Below are 17,755 nucleotides of genomic sequence, written 5' to 3' on the forward strand. Positions count from 1 at the left end.
CCCCAGGCTGGGCTGGACACAGAGGTTGTTTTATAGAATTAGCGAATGTGACTCGCCACAGGGGGAGGCAGGGATGTCATCGTCCTGGATTCCAGCAGGCCATGGCCCCCCCTTTTCTGATTCACAAAATTAATTCCAACAGCTAGAGAGAGGAGTCTGTCTGCAGGGCCAGGGAGGTCATAAACACTGGGAATCTTAGCGGCCCCAGCCAGGCCGCCAGGGGCTGGGGGGATGTCCAGAGGGACTGACTTCTTTAGGCTCCTCATTAATGGTGTGGAAAGAACAGAGTTTGCCTAAATCCCTGGGGTGGATGCTGACCTACATCAGGCAGGGATTGCCCCAGCTGAGGACACCACAGGGGACTGTCCAGGGCTTGGTCCCCCACCCAGCGAGGATCTGTCTTTGCACAGCCACAGTGTCCCTGACTGACCTCCCAGCCAGGTGGGCCCAGGTGGGCCGTGACTGTCTGCCCCCCCCCCACTGTGGCAGAGTATGAGACGAGTGTGTGCTCGGGCCATCAGAGACCAAGGCCTTTCCAGAGTCGACGTGTGTGGCACACATACATCCCATGATTTCCTGTGTTTTGGGTGCAGCAGGGCTACCTGTACTACCCTCTCCAGCCAGGTGGGCCCCAAGTTGGACGTATGGGCCCAGGTCAGCATCAGAGTCCCCAGCCACCTCAGACAGCAGCGATGGTGTGAACCAGGTGCACCAGAGCTGTAAACTGGCCTGGTAAAGCTTTTGAGTAAGAATCCTGGCTTCCCCCCAACATCATCCTGCAATTAATCCACCCTGCATGTCTCCCCCAAGTCTAGGCATGTTTCGGATACCCGTGCAAGAATCTTTCCATGTCTCGGACACTGGCTCCCCGAAGCACCAAGCAGGAGCCCCGCCCCACACAGAGCCTGTCCTGCTAAAGGGAACAGAAATCAGGGCAGCTGGCACGCTCTGGGCTGTCCCGAGACTCTGGGTCCTGAGAACATCATTCCAAGCAGTCCTCGGGGCCCCGGCAAAGGGGGTCATGGGCAAAGGAGGCTGTGATGGGAGGCAGCTGGGAAGACATGAGGAGGTCCGGGTTGGCGGCACGGCCAGAGCCCACGCAGACCGGCTGGAAGAGCCTCCCCTGGGAAGTCCTCCGGCTCCCAGCTGCAGGCTTGAAGCTGCCAGAACTGGGACAGACACAGACGGGCCCGGACTGGCAGCAGCTGTGGCTGGGAGCCTGCCGAGTCCCGAGCTGGAATGAAGGAGAGACCTGTCCAGCAATGAGATCAAGGCGATGGCACCACCGTGTCCCCCAGGGAGCCGAGCGCTGCGTCCCAGGACATTCCAAACTCTGCAAACAAAACATGTGGTGGGAGGCCGGCCAGCCTGGGCCCGTGCCAAGTGGCCCCGACCCCTCCTATGGGCAGGGGGGCTGTCCCGTCCCCACAGCAGGACTGGCTGGGAATGGAGAACGCACTGCTGGGAAAGCTGCCCACACAAGTCGCCTGGGGATGTCGCACCCAGACACCTGCCACGTTCCCTCGGCAGGGAGCCTGCGCGGTCACCCGCCTGGCCCAGTGCTGCATGCAGTGCTGCAAGGCAAGGGACGGATTCTGTATATCCACCTGCACACTCCTGGCCAACTCTGCAGACACTGTCAAAGCCATGGTGAATTTAACAGCCCCTGGAGGCAGCCAGACTTGGCTGGCTTCTCCGTTTTATAAGAAACCGGGGCTCAGATGGGATTTGTTGGAGGCCACACAATTACTGGGGATGGCAGCAGGATTCTCAAGACCACCACCTCCCTGTTCCTGAGTTCTTTTAGTGACACTCCGCTGGCGGCAGAAGGCCGCCAAAACCCTGGCTTGGCCTCCCCAAACAAATCCTAACTCCACAGCTGAGCCGCAGAAACCAGCAGGTTCAAAGCCTTCGTTCTATTCGTGGGCAAAGTGGGGACAGACAGACAGAGAGACAGAGACAGAGACAGAGAAACAGAGAAATGGGGGGGTAGGAGGAAGCAGTTGGCACAAGGCTCAGAGGGCTGGGAGAAGAAGGATGGCACGCTGGCCAATTGACCCTTGGCAGAGGCAGCAGTGGATCCACTTAAGGAAAACTGCAGAGCAGAATCAGAGGCTACAGGGGTGAGCTCCAGCTGCCAACGCGACCCTACACCTGCCTTTCCCTGCCCCAACTCCTAGTGTCTCCACTAGAATAGAAGAAGTCACCTCCCACCTGGCCATGCAGTGGCTTAGAACTCAGACAGGTATGGGGCAGTGCTCTGAGGACTGGGTTGGGGCAGCCTGGACCTGCCCATCTCTAGGAGACCCCCCAATCCTAGTGGGGTGCCTGAAGAGGGGCCAGGGCAGCAGACAGGGTGCTCCTGGCTGAGTGGGGCCCAAGGTCTGATGGGGCCAGGGATGAGGTTCAGGGTTCCAGGGGCTGCAGGAGCAGGGAAGGGTCGGGGAGAAGAAGTTGCTGGGGATGGTCGGTGCTCGTGCCTAGACATGGTCCTAAAGACAGACAACTGAGGCCACCATCAGGCTGTCCATGACGTGGCCAAAACTGGCCCAGGGAAGGGACTGTCCGTGAATCCAGATGACCACAGGACCAAGTGCAGCCGTGATCGTGAGGTCGCTACAGAAGCTGGAAGGGTCAGGGAAGAAGCTGGTGTTAGTCCCCTCTCTGCATCCTCCTCCCAGGGGCATGAGAAGGCTCTTGTCCCCAGGCAGGTATTGAGGGGCAAGATGAGCCTGCTGCCCCCGTGCTGACCCCGAGCAATCCTGGCCACTGAGTCCTCTGCGCAAACAGAGTGTCCACGCTCTGGCCAGGGCAGGTCATGCTGACCGAGGGCCTGACAATCAGCCTCTCCCAAAGAGCAACCTTGCCTGCCCCCTCCTTGGCTCCTCCCAGCAGCCACAGGAAGGTTGTCAGAAACCAGGGGGCATCAGCAAATCGGGGCAAAGTGTGAGCAGAGACAGACAGAGAAGCTGAAGGAGGAATCCATCTGCCCCGACCTAGGAAGGTTTACTGAGCACGTACTATGTGCCAAGCCCTGGGATGGGTGTGGGGGCCACCGGAGGGAGGAACGCAGGGCCTGAGGTTCTAGGGGAGGCTGAGATCAAGGAATCCATTAAACCCAGGGCGACCTAGGGGCCTCATTCAGCAGGAAAAGAGGTCAGGAGGGCCAGGCGGCCAGGAGCTGTTGGGGACAGAAGGAAGGACTCAGGAGAAGAGGTATGCGTGCACACTGGAGCCAGGGAGACCAGGGACTCCAGAACCCACCCTCTGCTTGACCAGGTTATTATGGTGGAGACACAGAATGAAGGCCAGGGGTCATTTTCACCTTTTAAAAACCACAGACATACAGCATGGAACACCGGAGCCAAACTTCTGGGAGAGACAGAGGCCCTGTGGGCGCCCCTCCTGACGTCAATCGGGTTCTCTTTTGTGTCTGCGGCTTTGACAGGACGAGGCCAGATTAGGGGGCTGAGCTGAGTGAGTGTGAGAGGGACCCGGGCCGAGCACTGTCCGTGCCTGGATCTGCCTGCTGCCAATGTGGGAAGCTGGGGACAATAGGCTGCTGGAGACAGGGCAGGAGCTGGGGAGCCCTTGGGGCCTGCGTGGATGCCTGCGCCCTAGCATGGCCCGGAGCCTGAGCCCCAGTATTACAGCCATGCCATGTCAGATCAACGCTGTTTGTGAGGGTCACAGTTAGCTGTGGGGGGCGTATGGGGGGGGCGCTGCTGCACTTTCCACCTTGCAGGTGACAGAGCAGCTCTAATCCTGCTCTGTGAAGCTGGGGAGTCAGAGACCAGCTGGTGTGGGCTACAGCCCCAGACACAGATATAGGAGAGAGGGGACAGCGGCCGCCTTCAGCATATGCCAGTGTCCATCAGCCCCACACAATGAACTGTCCCCCGCACATGCTGTGTTGTATTGTGTCTGACACCAGCCTTGAGTACTGGGGCTCTAAATTACACCGATCCCAACCCTAGACTGGGTCCCAGCTGAGCCCTGGGCCCAACACTACCCTAACGTCTGACTCCACCCCTTGACTGAGTTCCAACCTGGAAATACAGGCTGATCCCTGAGCCCGGCCCGAGGTCAGCAGTGACTCTAACCCCACCCCCAGGCCCGACCTGACACCAATGCAGAGCCTCGGCCCAGCAGCATATGGGCAGCCCCTTTGCTGTCAGATGGGGCCCCAGACCCTTGGGACACTGAGGTCACTCAGGTCCTGGGAGAGAGAATTCAGGACACTGAATTCTCAGTGTCCATGAGCCAGTACGTTGGGTCCCCTGGCCAGCACCAGCCTTTGTGGGTATATCAGAGGGGGTCACAGCCTGGCCCTCTGTATGGACAGAGGAAAGGGGCTGGGTAGGGCTGTCCTGGAGGACATGGATCCTCACAGGTCTTTTTTCTTTTTTTGGTGGAACCAGGGGTTGAACTCAGACCTTTGCACTTGCGAGGGAAGCGCTTATTCTACTGAGCCATCTCCCCGGCCCCCTATCTTCATAGGTCTTGCATGGAAAGGAGAATGGAACCAGGGGAGGGGACAGGACCACAAAGTTCCCTCCTCCACCATGGTACAGCCTGTGTGGGGTGCAGGGTGGGAAGCCTGCCCCAGTAGCTGCAGATGCTGGAGCAGGAGTGATGGGTGAGTCTGGGGAGCCCCTAAGCCCGAGGGGCACCTTCTGTGGCCACTGTCAGCAGCCTGGGGCCCAGGCAGCCTCTGCTTGCCCCGTAGACCATGGTGAGACCAAGTGCTTGCGGTTCCCAGCCCAGACGCAGTGCAGAGCGGAGCGGGAGAGAACAGCAGCAAGAACGCACTGGCCAGGCTGCCCAGGCAGGCGCACGAGCTAGGAGGGCTTGGGAGCCAGGGCAGGGAAGGAAAACAGAGATGTGCAGTGGCGGCCGGCCAGCAGGCACAGACGCGGCCATTGTTCCCTGCCCCAGGGTCAGGTGCGCTGGGCGGCAGCCCAGTCCGCCTCGGCACCACCCCAGGCTTCCTCCGGCTGAGTCTCTCCTATCCCATCCCCTAACCCCAGGGCCTGGCCTGGCCTCCATGTCCCCAACCACCTCCATGGGCCTCCATCTGCCCCCCCAGGTCCTCCTCTAAGCCTTGCCCTGTGGCCCAACACTAGGAGCTGATCCTGTGTTGCGCCAGCCACTCTCAGATCATGCGTGGTCCCCAGGTCAGCACATCCAAGGACCCAGATCCCTGTCTGATTCTCCACACCTGCCAGGTCAGGAACCCAGAGCTGGGCAGGCAATCTGTGGTATTGGATGCGGATCGGTTCAGGTTTGAGCACTGGGACTGTAGGTACAACCATAGCAGCTCAGCAGACGTCTCTAGGTATACTTGCCTGACTAAATGAAAGGGCAGTGGTGTGTATACTTCAGGCCTGTGAGGTTTTCACTCAGACCCAAGGAGGATGCTTCCTTCTTGCCCCTAGGATACCCAAGCCCTCAGGAGAGTGGAGGGGTGCACCTGGGAATAGAACCTTGAAGGCAGCAGCCCCCTGGGAAGGAGCAGATGCTCGGCGCCTGGCCCTGCAAGGACAGCGTCCAGCAGGTGGGGCCAGGGCTCAGCCAGACTCAAGGGCCGAGCTGATAGCAGGAGAGCTTCAGAGGAACATGGGTGCAACCCAACGGCCTGAGTCCTGCGACCAGGCAGAAGGGAAGAGCTAGGGAAGCCTGGTATCAGACTGAGGGGTTCAAGGTGAATCACACAGCGGAGGAAGAGACCAGAGCCCCCATCCTGAGTATTACACACTGGCTCGGATACTAATAACAGGGGTTGTTCTGGGCGCCTCCAGAAATCCCTCTTTCCAGCCGGGCCAGGACCCAGAGTCTAACACGGAGCTGAGCCAGTCCATGGGGTCCAGGGACACCAGCTGTGGGGAGGTGACAGGAAGCTGCAGGGTGAGAGCCCAGCATGTTCTGAGTCTTGTTGACTCAGCCCAGAAGCCTCATCTTGGAATCAGATCCCTCCTGAAGCCTGAGTGCCTGTTCCAGGACTGTGGAGCCGCTGGACGGCTTCCCAGCTGCCTGGGTCTCACCCAACACTGGCCACAGGTGACCTAACTCTGGCTTGGGTTTCCAAAACAAGTTAGAGACACAGACAAGGTCGGTCTAACCTCTCTGTCCCAGCTCACTTTGAGGCCTAGGAAGAGAGGACAAATCGTGTGGCCGCATCTCCACGCTAGCTCAGCACCTCAATGTCATGTGGCCTGCGCCACTCGGTATCAAATCCTCAGTGGAAAAGGAGACGCACTTTACCCACAGCCCCCACCTCTGCTGGGTGGCTTGATGTTTCAGGTCCACAAACCCCACGGTTAGCTGGGAACAGTGGTGCAGCCCAGTGGTGGACCCCTCTCTCTCCACCTCTAGGAGACCCGTTCCTGTAGCCACTTTCCCTAGAAAGGTGTCAGGAAGGAGCCTCGGAGGAAGGACAGGCTTCCTCAGTTGGCATGAGGCTGGCCCTGCATCCGTCCAGCAGCAAGGAGGGATGGGAAACTGCTCGCTTGCCCCAGGAGCATCCAGCCCTGTCCTTTGCTGGACTCAAATTCCCAGGGCCAACTCATGTCTACAGCTGACCCCCACTGTGCCCACCTGGGCATCCCACTCTGTCCTTCTGCAGCCCCAGAGCCTGGGGAGCTCTGGTCCTTTTGGGGTGAGGAGAGAAAACATCACTATAGCGCCCTCCCTCTTGCTTGCTCCTGGCTGCCTCGGGAAGCAGGACAATACAGGGAAATGTTTGTACCCAAACAGCCCTGCACTCCAGGAACTGCCCAGCCCTGCCCAGGAAAACGAGCTCCGGGACTCCACCCTGTGCAGACGGAGGCTGGAGGGGCAGCCCAGCAGGGGGTTACCAAACCAAAGGGGTTCATGTGGGTGAGCGACAGGGGAGGGCAGGGCCACAAAGGAGGTCTTGCCCCCAGTTGTGAAATATGCAAAGCCCACACTGTATTTACCTGAGAACCAGTGAGCCTGGGTTAATCTGACCCAGAAATAATAAAAGTAGCACTTGACTTGATTGGAAAGAGTATTATTCTCTTTGTGCTTGGCCCAACTGGGCGCTGGCTCTTGGGGGCCCATGGAGAGACCCCCACCCTAAGAAGAAAGAGGCATGCAAGGAATCGGAAGTGCTGCCCTGTGCCCCCGCTGGCTCCCCAAGAACCATCAGCTGTGAGTTAGCTGAGCTACGGGCTCGGACACAGGTGCAGAAGTGGTGACACCCATTTCCCAGTGTGCCACAACTGTGACACTCTAGCATGGAAGGGTCAGTGCACAGTGCACAAAACCAGAGGTCCTGGTCCTGCAGTTGTCTTTATTTTCACAGGACTTGGGGCAGATCCTGGAGCCTCTGCATGGACTTCCACCTTCCGAGAATCTCCCTAGGTTGCTAAGTTGCCCTGGATGAGCTGGAACATGGCAATCCTCCTGCTTTAGCCTCTGAGTACTGGGGTGGTTTGTGTCACTGTGCACCTGGCTGTCCCCAGCTTATGGAAATCTCAGATGTCCTCCAGTGCCTCCCCACCCCGCTGCCCTGCCCTGTCTCTCTGATCTGTCCCGCTGAGGTGACGCATGCCAAGTCTTCATCAAGAACAGAAGATTGGCCCCTCCTTGCCAGGGTGCACACCACCACCTGCCTATGACACTGGGGTGACCCCTGCATGTTCCTGTGTGCGGACCTGTAGGATGGGGAGCTTCCAGGAGGGGAAGATGCTGGTGACCCTGGGCTCCCGCCTTGATTCCAGGGGCTGCACAGCGACTGGCCCTGCTGGCCTCAGAAGACCCTGGGGCTGCGACAGGCAAGGCTGTGGGGGCAGCTGAGGTCACAGCAGCCAGCCTGTCTGTCATGGGCCCTCACGCCCACCTCTCCCGCCCTCCTGCCAGACGCTGTGTTTTTGTCTTTTTCTTGGAGGGGGAGGGGCTGCGGCTCCAGGCCATGAGTGATGAGTTAAGTGACAATGAATCTGAACCACATGGAGGGGAAAGTGTTTTGGTAAAAGCAGTGGCGATTTCATCAGCCCCCCACCCCCAGACAGGACAAAAATAGTCCCGGCCAAACAGGCTCTGACCCACAGGCCTGGCCCCATTTCACGGCCCCTTGTCCTGGAGAGAGGCTTCTGGTGGCCTCTTTCCCTCGATCTGGGTTTCGTAATCTTTGTTGTTTTGGGCACCTGTTTGTTGACTGGCCTGATTTGTTTGGGAGAGTTCATTCCCCAATAAACTTACAGGCCTCCACACCTGGCAGGGAGACCCCCTTCCTCTCTCTGGATTTCTAACAAGTCCCATTCAGGAGACTGACATGGTCACAGCTCAGGTGACCAGCCTAGGGACTCTGCTGCTTTGGGAGACCAAGGAAAGGGGTATGATCTCTCCAGGGGAGAGTTGGCAAGTCAGTCCATGTCCCAAGTTCAGCCCATTCCTCTGAGGTGGAAACTGAGGCCCAGGGCATGTTGTAAGTGACCCCACATACTGGGCCTGCTGATAGCACAATCAGAACTTAGGCCAAGCAAGCTCTCCTGTTCCCCGGCCCAGCGCCTGGCCCCAGGGCTTCCAGAAGAGGCTGAGGTTTGAGAGAATGGTCAACCCCCTCTACCTCAGTTCATCTGGCCTCAGGGAATGTAAGCAGGGGAAAGCTGTCCTCACCACCCAAGGCTGGCCCCTCTCCTCTGTCCAGGGTCGGGTTGGCTGCGGGGACACCACTATTCATGCATGGAGACATGAATGGAGCAAGCCTATGGCCACCCCGGTGAGGCTTGGCAGCAGAACCCACAGCCTTGGCTTGTCTTTGCAGACCTAACCACCCAGAGCACATCAGGAAACCTTGGCGTGGTGCTTGCCTGGCAAGCACGAGGTCCTGAATTTTATTCCCAATACCAAAAAATAAAAAATAAGAAACCTCAGCCCAGGCCGGCACCCTGCAAGCCACCAATCAAGGCCATGGTGATGGCCCCGGGTGAGACAGATTGTGGGGACTGGTAGTCAAGGCTACCTGGAGGACCAGTCTCCTGTCCCTGGGCCTCCAGCAGGAGCCATCCTCCCTGACTATGAGCACAGTACCACAGCCGAGTCAAGTTCCTCTCAGCCTCCTCGCCTTTGCCTGAGCTTCTTGGCTGGAGCGCCCAGGACAGCCTTGGGACTGCAGGAAGAAACCCATGTTACTCCCTCCTCCCCAGCCTCCCTGACTGAGCCAGGCCAGAGACCCTGGGAAGTATGACCTGAGTGCTCTCTCGTCCCTGCTGCGTCCCCTGCCCGAAGAACCCTCAGGATGCCCTGTGACCTAGCCCCCATCCCTGCACCACCTTGCAGGGACGCTGTGCTCTTTTACCTGTCATCATAGCCACCCCCATGGGCCAGGGAGACGACAGCAACAGCCAGGTCACAGGGATGCCAGACCGGGCTTTGGAAAGCCTGAAGCCACCCCAGCTTGTAGAGAGGCAGCAGTGGGAGAGGGGTGAACGTCGTGGGCTCTGCAGGCAGCAAAGCACTGTTGCACCTCAGTTTCCTCATCTGTGAAATGGGCTGCTGAGCTACACTTCTCATGGGACAGCTGAAAGCCATGGACTCAGTGGAGCCCCCACAAGGGCATCTGGTCCACAGAGAGGCCTCCATCAGGACTCAGCCTGGTTATTTGTTATTTGTATCTCGGATCTGCATGGTGTTGACTCACATTTTCCACAGCAGGGAGGCAGAGAGGGACACACGCAGCGCAGTGGTTTCTGCTGCCTGCCATCCAGGGCCCTGGGCTGGAGGTTTAGCCATGCAGGATTCCGATGCTGCGATAAGGCTGGACAGCGACGGGACGTGGATCAGCAGGCTTGAAGAGCACAGCCTGGGCCTTGTGTAGTCCTGGAGCGAGGCCACACTGCAGAGGCCCCAGGTGCCCGGGCCACTCTGCTTCCCCAGCGCGTGCCCCCCCCTCGCCCCCAGCCACCCTGCGTGCCTGGCGTCTGGCCCCAGGCCCATCCTGCTTCACCCTTCTTTCATCGTAAGCCCATGCTTGAGGAGGCTGCAGAACAGAACCCAGAATCTTGGAACCTTGGGGTTGCAGAGCAGTGCCAGCCGTTGTCTCACAGCCTTGGGCTCCCTGCGGAAGGATCTCTGCCGCATTCCTGACATAGAGCAGCTGCGCCAGCTTGGATCGCCCCATGATGGGGTGCTCACCACCTCAGAGGGCCGATGACCTCAGACTCCCACATAGTTTCACTCCTGGAGGTCACAGGTGACCGCTGAGGTCAGAGGGGCTCCCAGCCCACCAAAGAGCAGTGAGGCCAGCACACCCCGGGCACTTCCTTGATGGGTCTCCGCCCCAGGGCTGGATTCTCCCATCCTTCGGTCTCTGGGTGGTAGCCAGCCCCACCCTGCCAAGCACAGGTGTTGGCCAGGAAGGAAGGAGGAGGACACTCCAGGGGGGACAGGAGATGGACCCCTGGGAGGGGTGCAGCCGACAACCCAGGAGGTCCCCAAGACTCTTTCAAGAGAGGCCAATGGGCTGCTGCTGGGTGGGCTGTGCAGAGTGACAGCTGTCAGCACCTAGGGCGCGGGACGTGAGTCCAGCACAGGTTAAAAGGAAGCTGCTGCCAAGGTGGTCCTGAGAAAGGGGCTCAGTGCCATGTCATCCTGACAGCCGGGAGAGTGATCTCTGCATGCAGGACCCCCGCCTCGAGCTAGGACCCCAGGTGGGGCAGCTGCCAGCAGCCAGCCCAGCTCCAGCCCTCCAGATGTGTGGCCAGCATCCTGCCGCAGCAGCATGGAGAAGGCCCAGATGGGCTGCGCTAACCCAGCCGCGGCTCTTCGGGATCCAGATGCTCTGCTTCGCCGACAAGCAGGCTTTGGTCTCCAGATGTGGACCTAGGCTGAAGGAGGAACACTCTCCAGATGTGTGCGATGTAGCAGGATGGCTGCAGGGCCAGGGCCCAGAGGCTCCTCACTCTACTCAGACCCAGCACCCCCACTCACACAGCTCACCAGCCCCTGGGCCAAAAGGGGTTCGAAGTTCAAGGAAACTCAGGCTCAAGCCAGGCATGGTGGTGCACACCTGTCATCCCAGTGCTCTGGGAGGCTGAGGCAGGAGGATTACAAATTCAAGGCCCTGCCTTCCAGCAATTCAGTGACTTAACAAGACAAAATCAAAAAAAGGCGAGGGGGGGGACAGAGGATATAGCTCAGTGATAAGGCCTTGGGCGTGATGACACACACCTGTGATCCCAGTACTTAAGGCAGAGGCAGGAAGACCTCAGCAAGCTTGAGGCCAGCCTGAACTCCATAGAGAGACTCTTAGTGAAGAGGGTGCATGGCCCTGGGGTCAGTCCCTGGTTATGCAAAAGAAAAATAAAACAAATATGACCCAAAAACTCAGACTAAGGAGCCAGCAGAGCCAGGAAGAACTCTCGCTGTAGAGCGAGGGCCACACAGCCAAACACAGGCAAGAACTCTGAGAGGAGCAGAGGGTTGGGGCACAGAATCTCACTCTCAGACACTCAGGATGGAGGACCTGGACACCCTAGGCCTGGCAGTAAGCACTGGCTCTGCTTTGACTTTGCAGGTGGTGGGAACAGGGGACAGGAAGAGGCAGGGCCTTGCCCCAGGGGTCTTGAGGGACACACCTTTGCCCTAACCCACACAGCCATGTGAGGTTCCCTGGAAGATGCCCAGGAGCCCAGGCCTGGATCAGCCTTGGGTTGGTCCCAGGAGCTTGTCCAGGCCAGCTGCTCCCGGATCCCTCAGCAGATCCCACTTCTCTGTGGGCTCCAAGCCTGGTGGCTACAGTGGTGGCAGAGGTCACAAGTCAGAGGTCAAGCCCGCTAGACCACAGGAGCCCCAGACCCACAGAGGGCCTCTGGGAACAGCAGCCACTGGCCCCTGCTGAGAGGATGGGTGACTCGAGGGGCCATCGGGTGTCCTGTGCACCTTCTAACCCCATCCTGGCCTTGTGGCCTGGGCTGGGTGGGGTGGCTGAGGCTATCTCAGGCAAGCGCCCTGGGAAGGGGGCCGCGCCTCTCTGCTCTGGCAGCCCCACCTGGGGCCAGGCCCAAGAGCTGGGCCTGGGGAGAGAGAGGGAGAGGAAGAAAGAGGGAAGGAGGGAGAGAAGCGGGGGCCCCTTGTCCCCAGACTCCCTCCTCTGGAAGGAGGCTCCTCTCTCCCAGGGTGCCAGGGTCTCAGCCCCAAATCCAGGGACCCTTGTGCCTTGTGCAACAATTCCCATGGTTCTGCCAGCGGCTCCCCCACTCCAATCTGCCCCATGTTGCTCCAACACGCTGCTTTCCTTGGGGTCAGATGGGGTCGGGAGCCGGGGATCAGTGAAGGGTCAGGGACTGAGGAGGGGGCCCCACGACACCACAGAGGGGCAGCCAGGGCCCTGTGTGTCTTGGCCAGGCGGGACCCCTGGGCCGCCAGGTATGTAACAATTCCAGCCATTTCCTGCCCTATTAATGAGAAAGGAGCTGATATAAATATACGCTCAGCATAAATAAATACAGGCCAGGCCCGGGCTGCATAGCAGACAGATTGCGTGGAGCCGCTGGCCGGCCTGCCAGCCCCCCACCCTCAACAGGCCCAGCCTGCTCCACACTCTCAGGCCTGAGAGGGACACACTGCCCAGTCTCGGCCCCTGGAAGGTGGAAAGTCTGGGAGAGGGCCGAGGGCCTCAGGGTACCAGCATGGGCCTCTGCACCAGCCCTAGAAGACTGGGCAGCATCTCCGAGTGACGCCAGGTACCTTGACTGTGTCCTCTCACAGCCAGGGAGATTGAGGCTCCCTGGGTTAAGTACTGCAGCCTGTCCAGGCCGCACAGCTGAGAGATTATAGGCACGGGATCAAAGCCCAATACTTCCTGCCTTAGCTCTGCCCGCTGTCCTGAGCCACAACTGAGGGTGGATCCTGACTTCCCTCCCTTGCTCATCCTGGCCCCAGCATGCCAAGGTGCTGAGCTGGGAACACCTGTCATTCCAGCACCCTGGGAGGCTGAGGCAGGAGGATCTCAAATTGGAGCCCAGTCCAAGCAACTTAGTGACACAGTGAGACCCTGTCTGGAAAGGTTAAACAAATAGGCATGGGATATAGCTCAGTGGGAAGGACCCCAGTTCAATCCTATGTAATGCAAAAATAAAAGGGGGTGGGTGCTATTGGGGGTCTGGGAGAAGTCTTAGCTCAGCTGGCACAAGAGCCCTATGACGGGGCCACACACAGCAGGTGCCAGCCCAAGCCACTGCCCCCTGGCACATTCAGAGTGCTGGCTGGGCATGAGCTCCCCCTTGGTGATTCTCGCCAGGGGTCACCCACCCACCCCACACTATAGAAAAACTAAGGCCCACCAGGGTCACACAGGGAAGCAGGGTGGGGTGAGGCTTCCCCTTGGGGCATGACTCACGCCCCCTTGCTTGGAGGTTCCTGCTCTCCCAGTGAGGACTCAGAGCATCAGCCTACGTCCTGGAATACAGCCTGGGCCCTGCCCAGGACACAGCCCAGCAAGTAAAGCCCAGACCACTGCACCACAGTGTGGGGCAATCACCCCCCATGCTTAGTCCCTCCTCTCACCTGCTGCCCAGTAGCTCTGGACCCCACCTTTGGGCCTGGAGGGGAGTGGGGGTGATGCTGCTTCCCACAAAACCAGCAAAATCACTGGCAGGGGCCAGGGTTGAGGATCCACCACTACTCCAGTGGATACTGTCCTGGCTTACAGGGAAGGGGTGTGTGGAGATAGCCGCTCTTGGCATCCACACCCCCAGGGAAGGGAGGGCACTTCACTATGGGGGTGAGTTGGGTGGATGCTCTGTGGATAATCAACAAAGACAGATGGATGGACGGATTGGACGGATGGACAGATTGATGGGTGGATGGGTGGGTAGGTGGCTGTTTCTGTGGATAGTGTGGGGATGGATGGAAGGGTGGGTGAGTGCATGGATGCATGGTCTTTGGATGGCTTGGGAGTGAGTAGATCAGTGGATGAGTAGCTGCTATGGGTAAGTGGATGGCCTAGCTGCAAGCTTGCTCAGAACGAACTACTTAAAAGAATTTTCTACATCTGTGAAATGTGAGGCCCTGGCACCCCCCAGAGGTCAGAGTCTCCAGTTGCCCATCTCCCCTAAACTTCTAAGCCTCACCAATGAGGGAAACCAGGGCCATGGACTGCAACCAAGGAGGAGCTCTGGGAAACACCAGACCTGGAGCCTGGGGCTCACACTCCCTGGATTTACTGCGTCCCTGGGAAAGTCCAACTCCGAGGCTCTATCGTCTCATCTGTAAAGTGCTGCCAATCAAGCCAGATGCCTGCGTTGCTAGGTTTAAATCAAACGATGCCCAAAGCATCTGAGATGGTTGCTACGTGGCACCCGGAAGGTGCATAGGGTCTGATTTCCTTTCCAGAGCAGCCCCGGAATGTGGGAGTGTGCACAGCAGGAAGTGGGGTAACCAGGCCATAGACCCATGCAGTCCTGGAGAGGATGATGGGAAGCATTTATTGCTCAGGGTTCCTGGGCTCCTGCAATAGGACCCGACCCTCGAAGGCAGAGGGCAACGCAGGGAGCAGGCAACTGGATAAGGATCCTGAAGGCCCCTGGGCCTGGGCCAGCTTGGTCGTGTGCTCAAAAGCCGCCTGCAGCAGGTGGGAGGCCAGGCAGGTAGTCCAGGTGATGCTGTAGGCCAGGTGCCAGCACAGACATCTTGGCAGTGCCAGGAGCTTGAGCACCATGTGGCTCCCCACTAGGGCCTAGGAGGGGCAGGCAGGGGACAATCAGGTGATCCCAGGAGCCCAGGGCCCGACCCAAGGAGCTCAGGGCCCAGCCCCAGGCCCGCCCTCCATAGTCTGGTGACTTCTGCCCACCCACCTGGCGGTACAGGCAGCCCAGGAAGCACTGGGCCTTCCGGAAGAGCCTCCAGGCCAGCAGTAATGACAGCAAGGCCACCAGCGTCAGGCTGTGCAGACAGGACCGGAGCAGGCCCCTCCAGGCAGCCACACACAGGCCCAGCCCAGCCACGCCCACCAGCCGGGGTCCACAAAGCAGCAGCACCAGCCCTATCCGCAGAGCCCGCTGGCTCAGGGCACAGACAGTGTCCCCAGGCAGCTGGTGGGTGGGCGCATAGCTTGGGCCCCAGGCCTCCTGGGACAGTCCCACCACCCAGCCCCGGAAGACTGCGATCTTCAGCAGCAGGAGCCTGTAGAGGTGCAGGCGATTCTGCACCAGCTAGGGGAGAAGGGGATACTGGTGTCACCCAGGGCCCCCCACCTGGGCTCTGGAAGACACTGGGGGACTCAGGTGGGCTGCTTGCCCCTCCATAGGCCTGGCTAGCAGGGCCAAGGTGGGGGGAGCCCTGTGGGAAGGAAGGAGATTGAGGAGTCCAGGAGGAAGCCAGCAATGGGGTGCTGGGAGGAGCTCAGAACCTGGCTTAGGATGTTGGGGGGTGGACACTGGAAGAGCCTGTGTGACCCAACCAGAGAAGTTCTACAGGACAGGAAACAGGCTCAGCAGGGATGTTACTTGTCCAGAGTCACATGGGCTAAAGAATGCTCAGCTGCCAGATGTGGTGGCGCACACCTGTAATCCGAAGCACTCCCAAAGCTGTGAGTTCAAGGCCAGCCTGGCTGCAAAGAGAGCTCAAGACCAGCCTGAGCTACATAGCAAAGAATGAAACGAAACAAAAAAAAACAAAAGGATGGAACAGGGCGAGGGAGCTGGCTCAGTGGAATAAGCGCTTCCCTGGCAAGCACAAGGGCCTGAGTTCAATCCCCAATTCTGCAAAAGGATGGAACAGCCAATCCAGGGATTAAGCTCAGAGCCCTCACAGGGAGCCCCAGTTCCCCTTCTGTGAGAAGCATCTCTCTTAGTTGCTCCAGCTGACTCAGACTTGTGATCCTCCTGCCTCAGCTTCTTCCCACAGTGCTGTGGTCACAGGCCTGCCCCACCACACCCAGCTTCTCTCTCCTTTCTGTCCCACAGAAGCAGACTCGAGGACCATCTCCTGGTGACTCGGCCCAGGGCAGGGAGTGATTAGAGGTGCGCTCTGAACCACTAGACACTGTGTCTTTGAAAAGACAGTTGGGAGGGGCAACACTTAAGCCACAGAGGGAAACACTGGCACCATGGCTCGGGTACAGATGCTCCCTTGGGGTCCAGCAGCTGGGAGGTGACCCAGGGCAGCACGGTGCCTTCTCTAGCACTGTGCTCACTCACCAGCGCCCAGAGCCTGGCACCCTGCAGCAGGACCTCAGAGAGGCTGGCTCTGCCCCCTGCCACAGCCTCCATGACTGGCTTCCTCCAGCTGGCAGGGGCTGGGTGACCTCACAGAAGCTGTGGGGTGTGACCAGGTTACCGCGGGGACCCCCACTGCCACAAAAGCACCCATTCCCTGGTTCCTCCTGGGGATCAGGCCAGGCCTGGCCTTGCTCAGCCGAGTTCCCTTCTGACACCTTCCCCAGAGGGCCCTGGGCTTGAGCTCAGGTGCCCTTGCTGTGAAGGAGACCTGGTATGCAGGGGTGGGGTAGAAGGGCGCCTGCAGTGGCAAATCCAAGGGCAGGATTTGACTTTGGGCATCTGGGGCTCACTCTGGCAGAACACTCCTGGGAAAGAGCAGAGCACAACTTAGAGGCCCCCACTTGAGAGGAGGATTGGAACAGAGGCCAAGGCAGGAAGAAACCAAATACAATACACAGCACATGAAAAGGGCCCTCCGCACAGTGGAATTGCCCAGGTTGAGCTTGTCCTTGAAGTAGTCCTTCCTCAGCCTCCCAGATTACTGGGATTACACCTGGACCACCTCACTCAGCTGCAAATCTTTAGGATGCACAGGAAGCCGGCAGCTTTTTGCCCCTAGGGAGATTCCCTGCCTTCTGAGGTGGTGTCAGAGACAGGCTGGATAAAGGGCCACTCATTGCATGCTGAAACGCAGAAGACCCAGCTGTAACCCAGCCCAGGAGGGAACAGAGGAGCGCAGGGGAGGCACAGTCAGGGGCCCAGGGGCTTGGGCCAGGTGCACATGGAGTGCTGTCCCATGGTGGCCAGTGGACAAGAGACAGGAGGAACACAGGCCCAGGAAGCCGGACTCCCCCAAGCCAGCTCAGTACCCTGCAGCCAAACCCAGCCGTGTTCCCTCCCCTCCAGCCTGATTGTCCAGCCCAGCTTTCTCTGTGATCAGGGCTGGGGGCCTTACCTGCCCCTGAGCGCCCCCCACCCGCCCCACAGGCAGGGTAGAGCCCTGCAGGAGGTGACAGGCCCTACCCACCCAATTTAGGTCCCTCACTCTGAAGCTGCCCCACTCCCAGTCCAGGCCTCCTTTCTGTCCCACAGCACCAGGAAAAGGTCATCTCTGTGACCTTGCAGTTTTACCTTGGAAGGTGACAGGACTGTGTAAGGATTCCCTTACCACTGCTTCACACAAAACCTGGTGGGCCACTCCTCAGGCGCCTACCTAGGTGGAGATTCTTGCCCAAGCCCGGGGTCACAGTCTCTTTCTAGCCCTAGGGCGCCACGGGTGCAGTACCGCCATGTAGCCGCGAGGGGACAGCAGACACCAAGGCGAGGCGCTGTAAAGTTTTCACCCCTTTTTGTAACCGCAGTAATGAGGGTGCCCCTCCAGGGGCGCCCCCTATGCAGGTCCCATCGTGTTTGGTTGCTGAAAGTAGATCCACTGAGAAATGATAACACCCCTTTAGTTCATATTCCAGTGTTAAAACTTCATTTCCTCTGTCTTCAGTTTTGTTTTCCTTTATAATTTTTTCCTTTTTATTACATATATATTAATATACATAATCAACACACGGGGG

General features: G+C 59.0%; 1 protein-coding gene across 1 annotated transcript; it reads right to left on the minus strand.

Annotated features, from left to right (window-relative positions):
• Positions 1-982: 982 nt before the first annotated feature.
• Tmem270 (transmembrane protein 270) lies at positions 983-16,241 on the minus strand. Its single transcript, XM_023714311.1, has 4 exons — positions 16,167-16,241; positions 14,823-15,179; positions 14,481-14,704; positions 983-1,169 (listed from the first exon to the last, which is right to left on the minus strand). Exons 1-4 carry the CDS (start codon positions 16,236-16,238, stop codon positions 983-985), a joined length of 840 nt encoding a protein of 279 aa, XP_023570079.1. The 5' UTR covers positions 16,239-16,241.
• Positions 16,242-17,755: the final 1,514 nt, after the last annotated feature.

Source organism: Octodon degus, unplaced genomic scaffold (genome assembly GCF_000260255.1).
Source record: "Octodon degus isolate 3935 unplaced genomic scaffold, OctDeg1.0 scaffold00035, whole genome shotgun sequence".
Lineage (NCBI taxonomy): Eukaryota > Metazoa > Chordata > Mammalia > Rodentia > Octodontidae > Octodon > Octodon degus.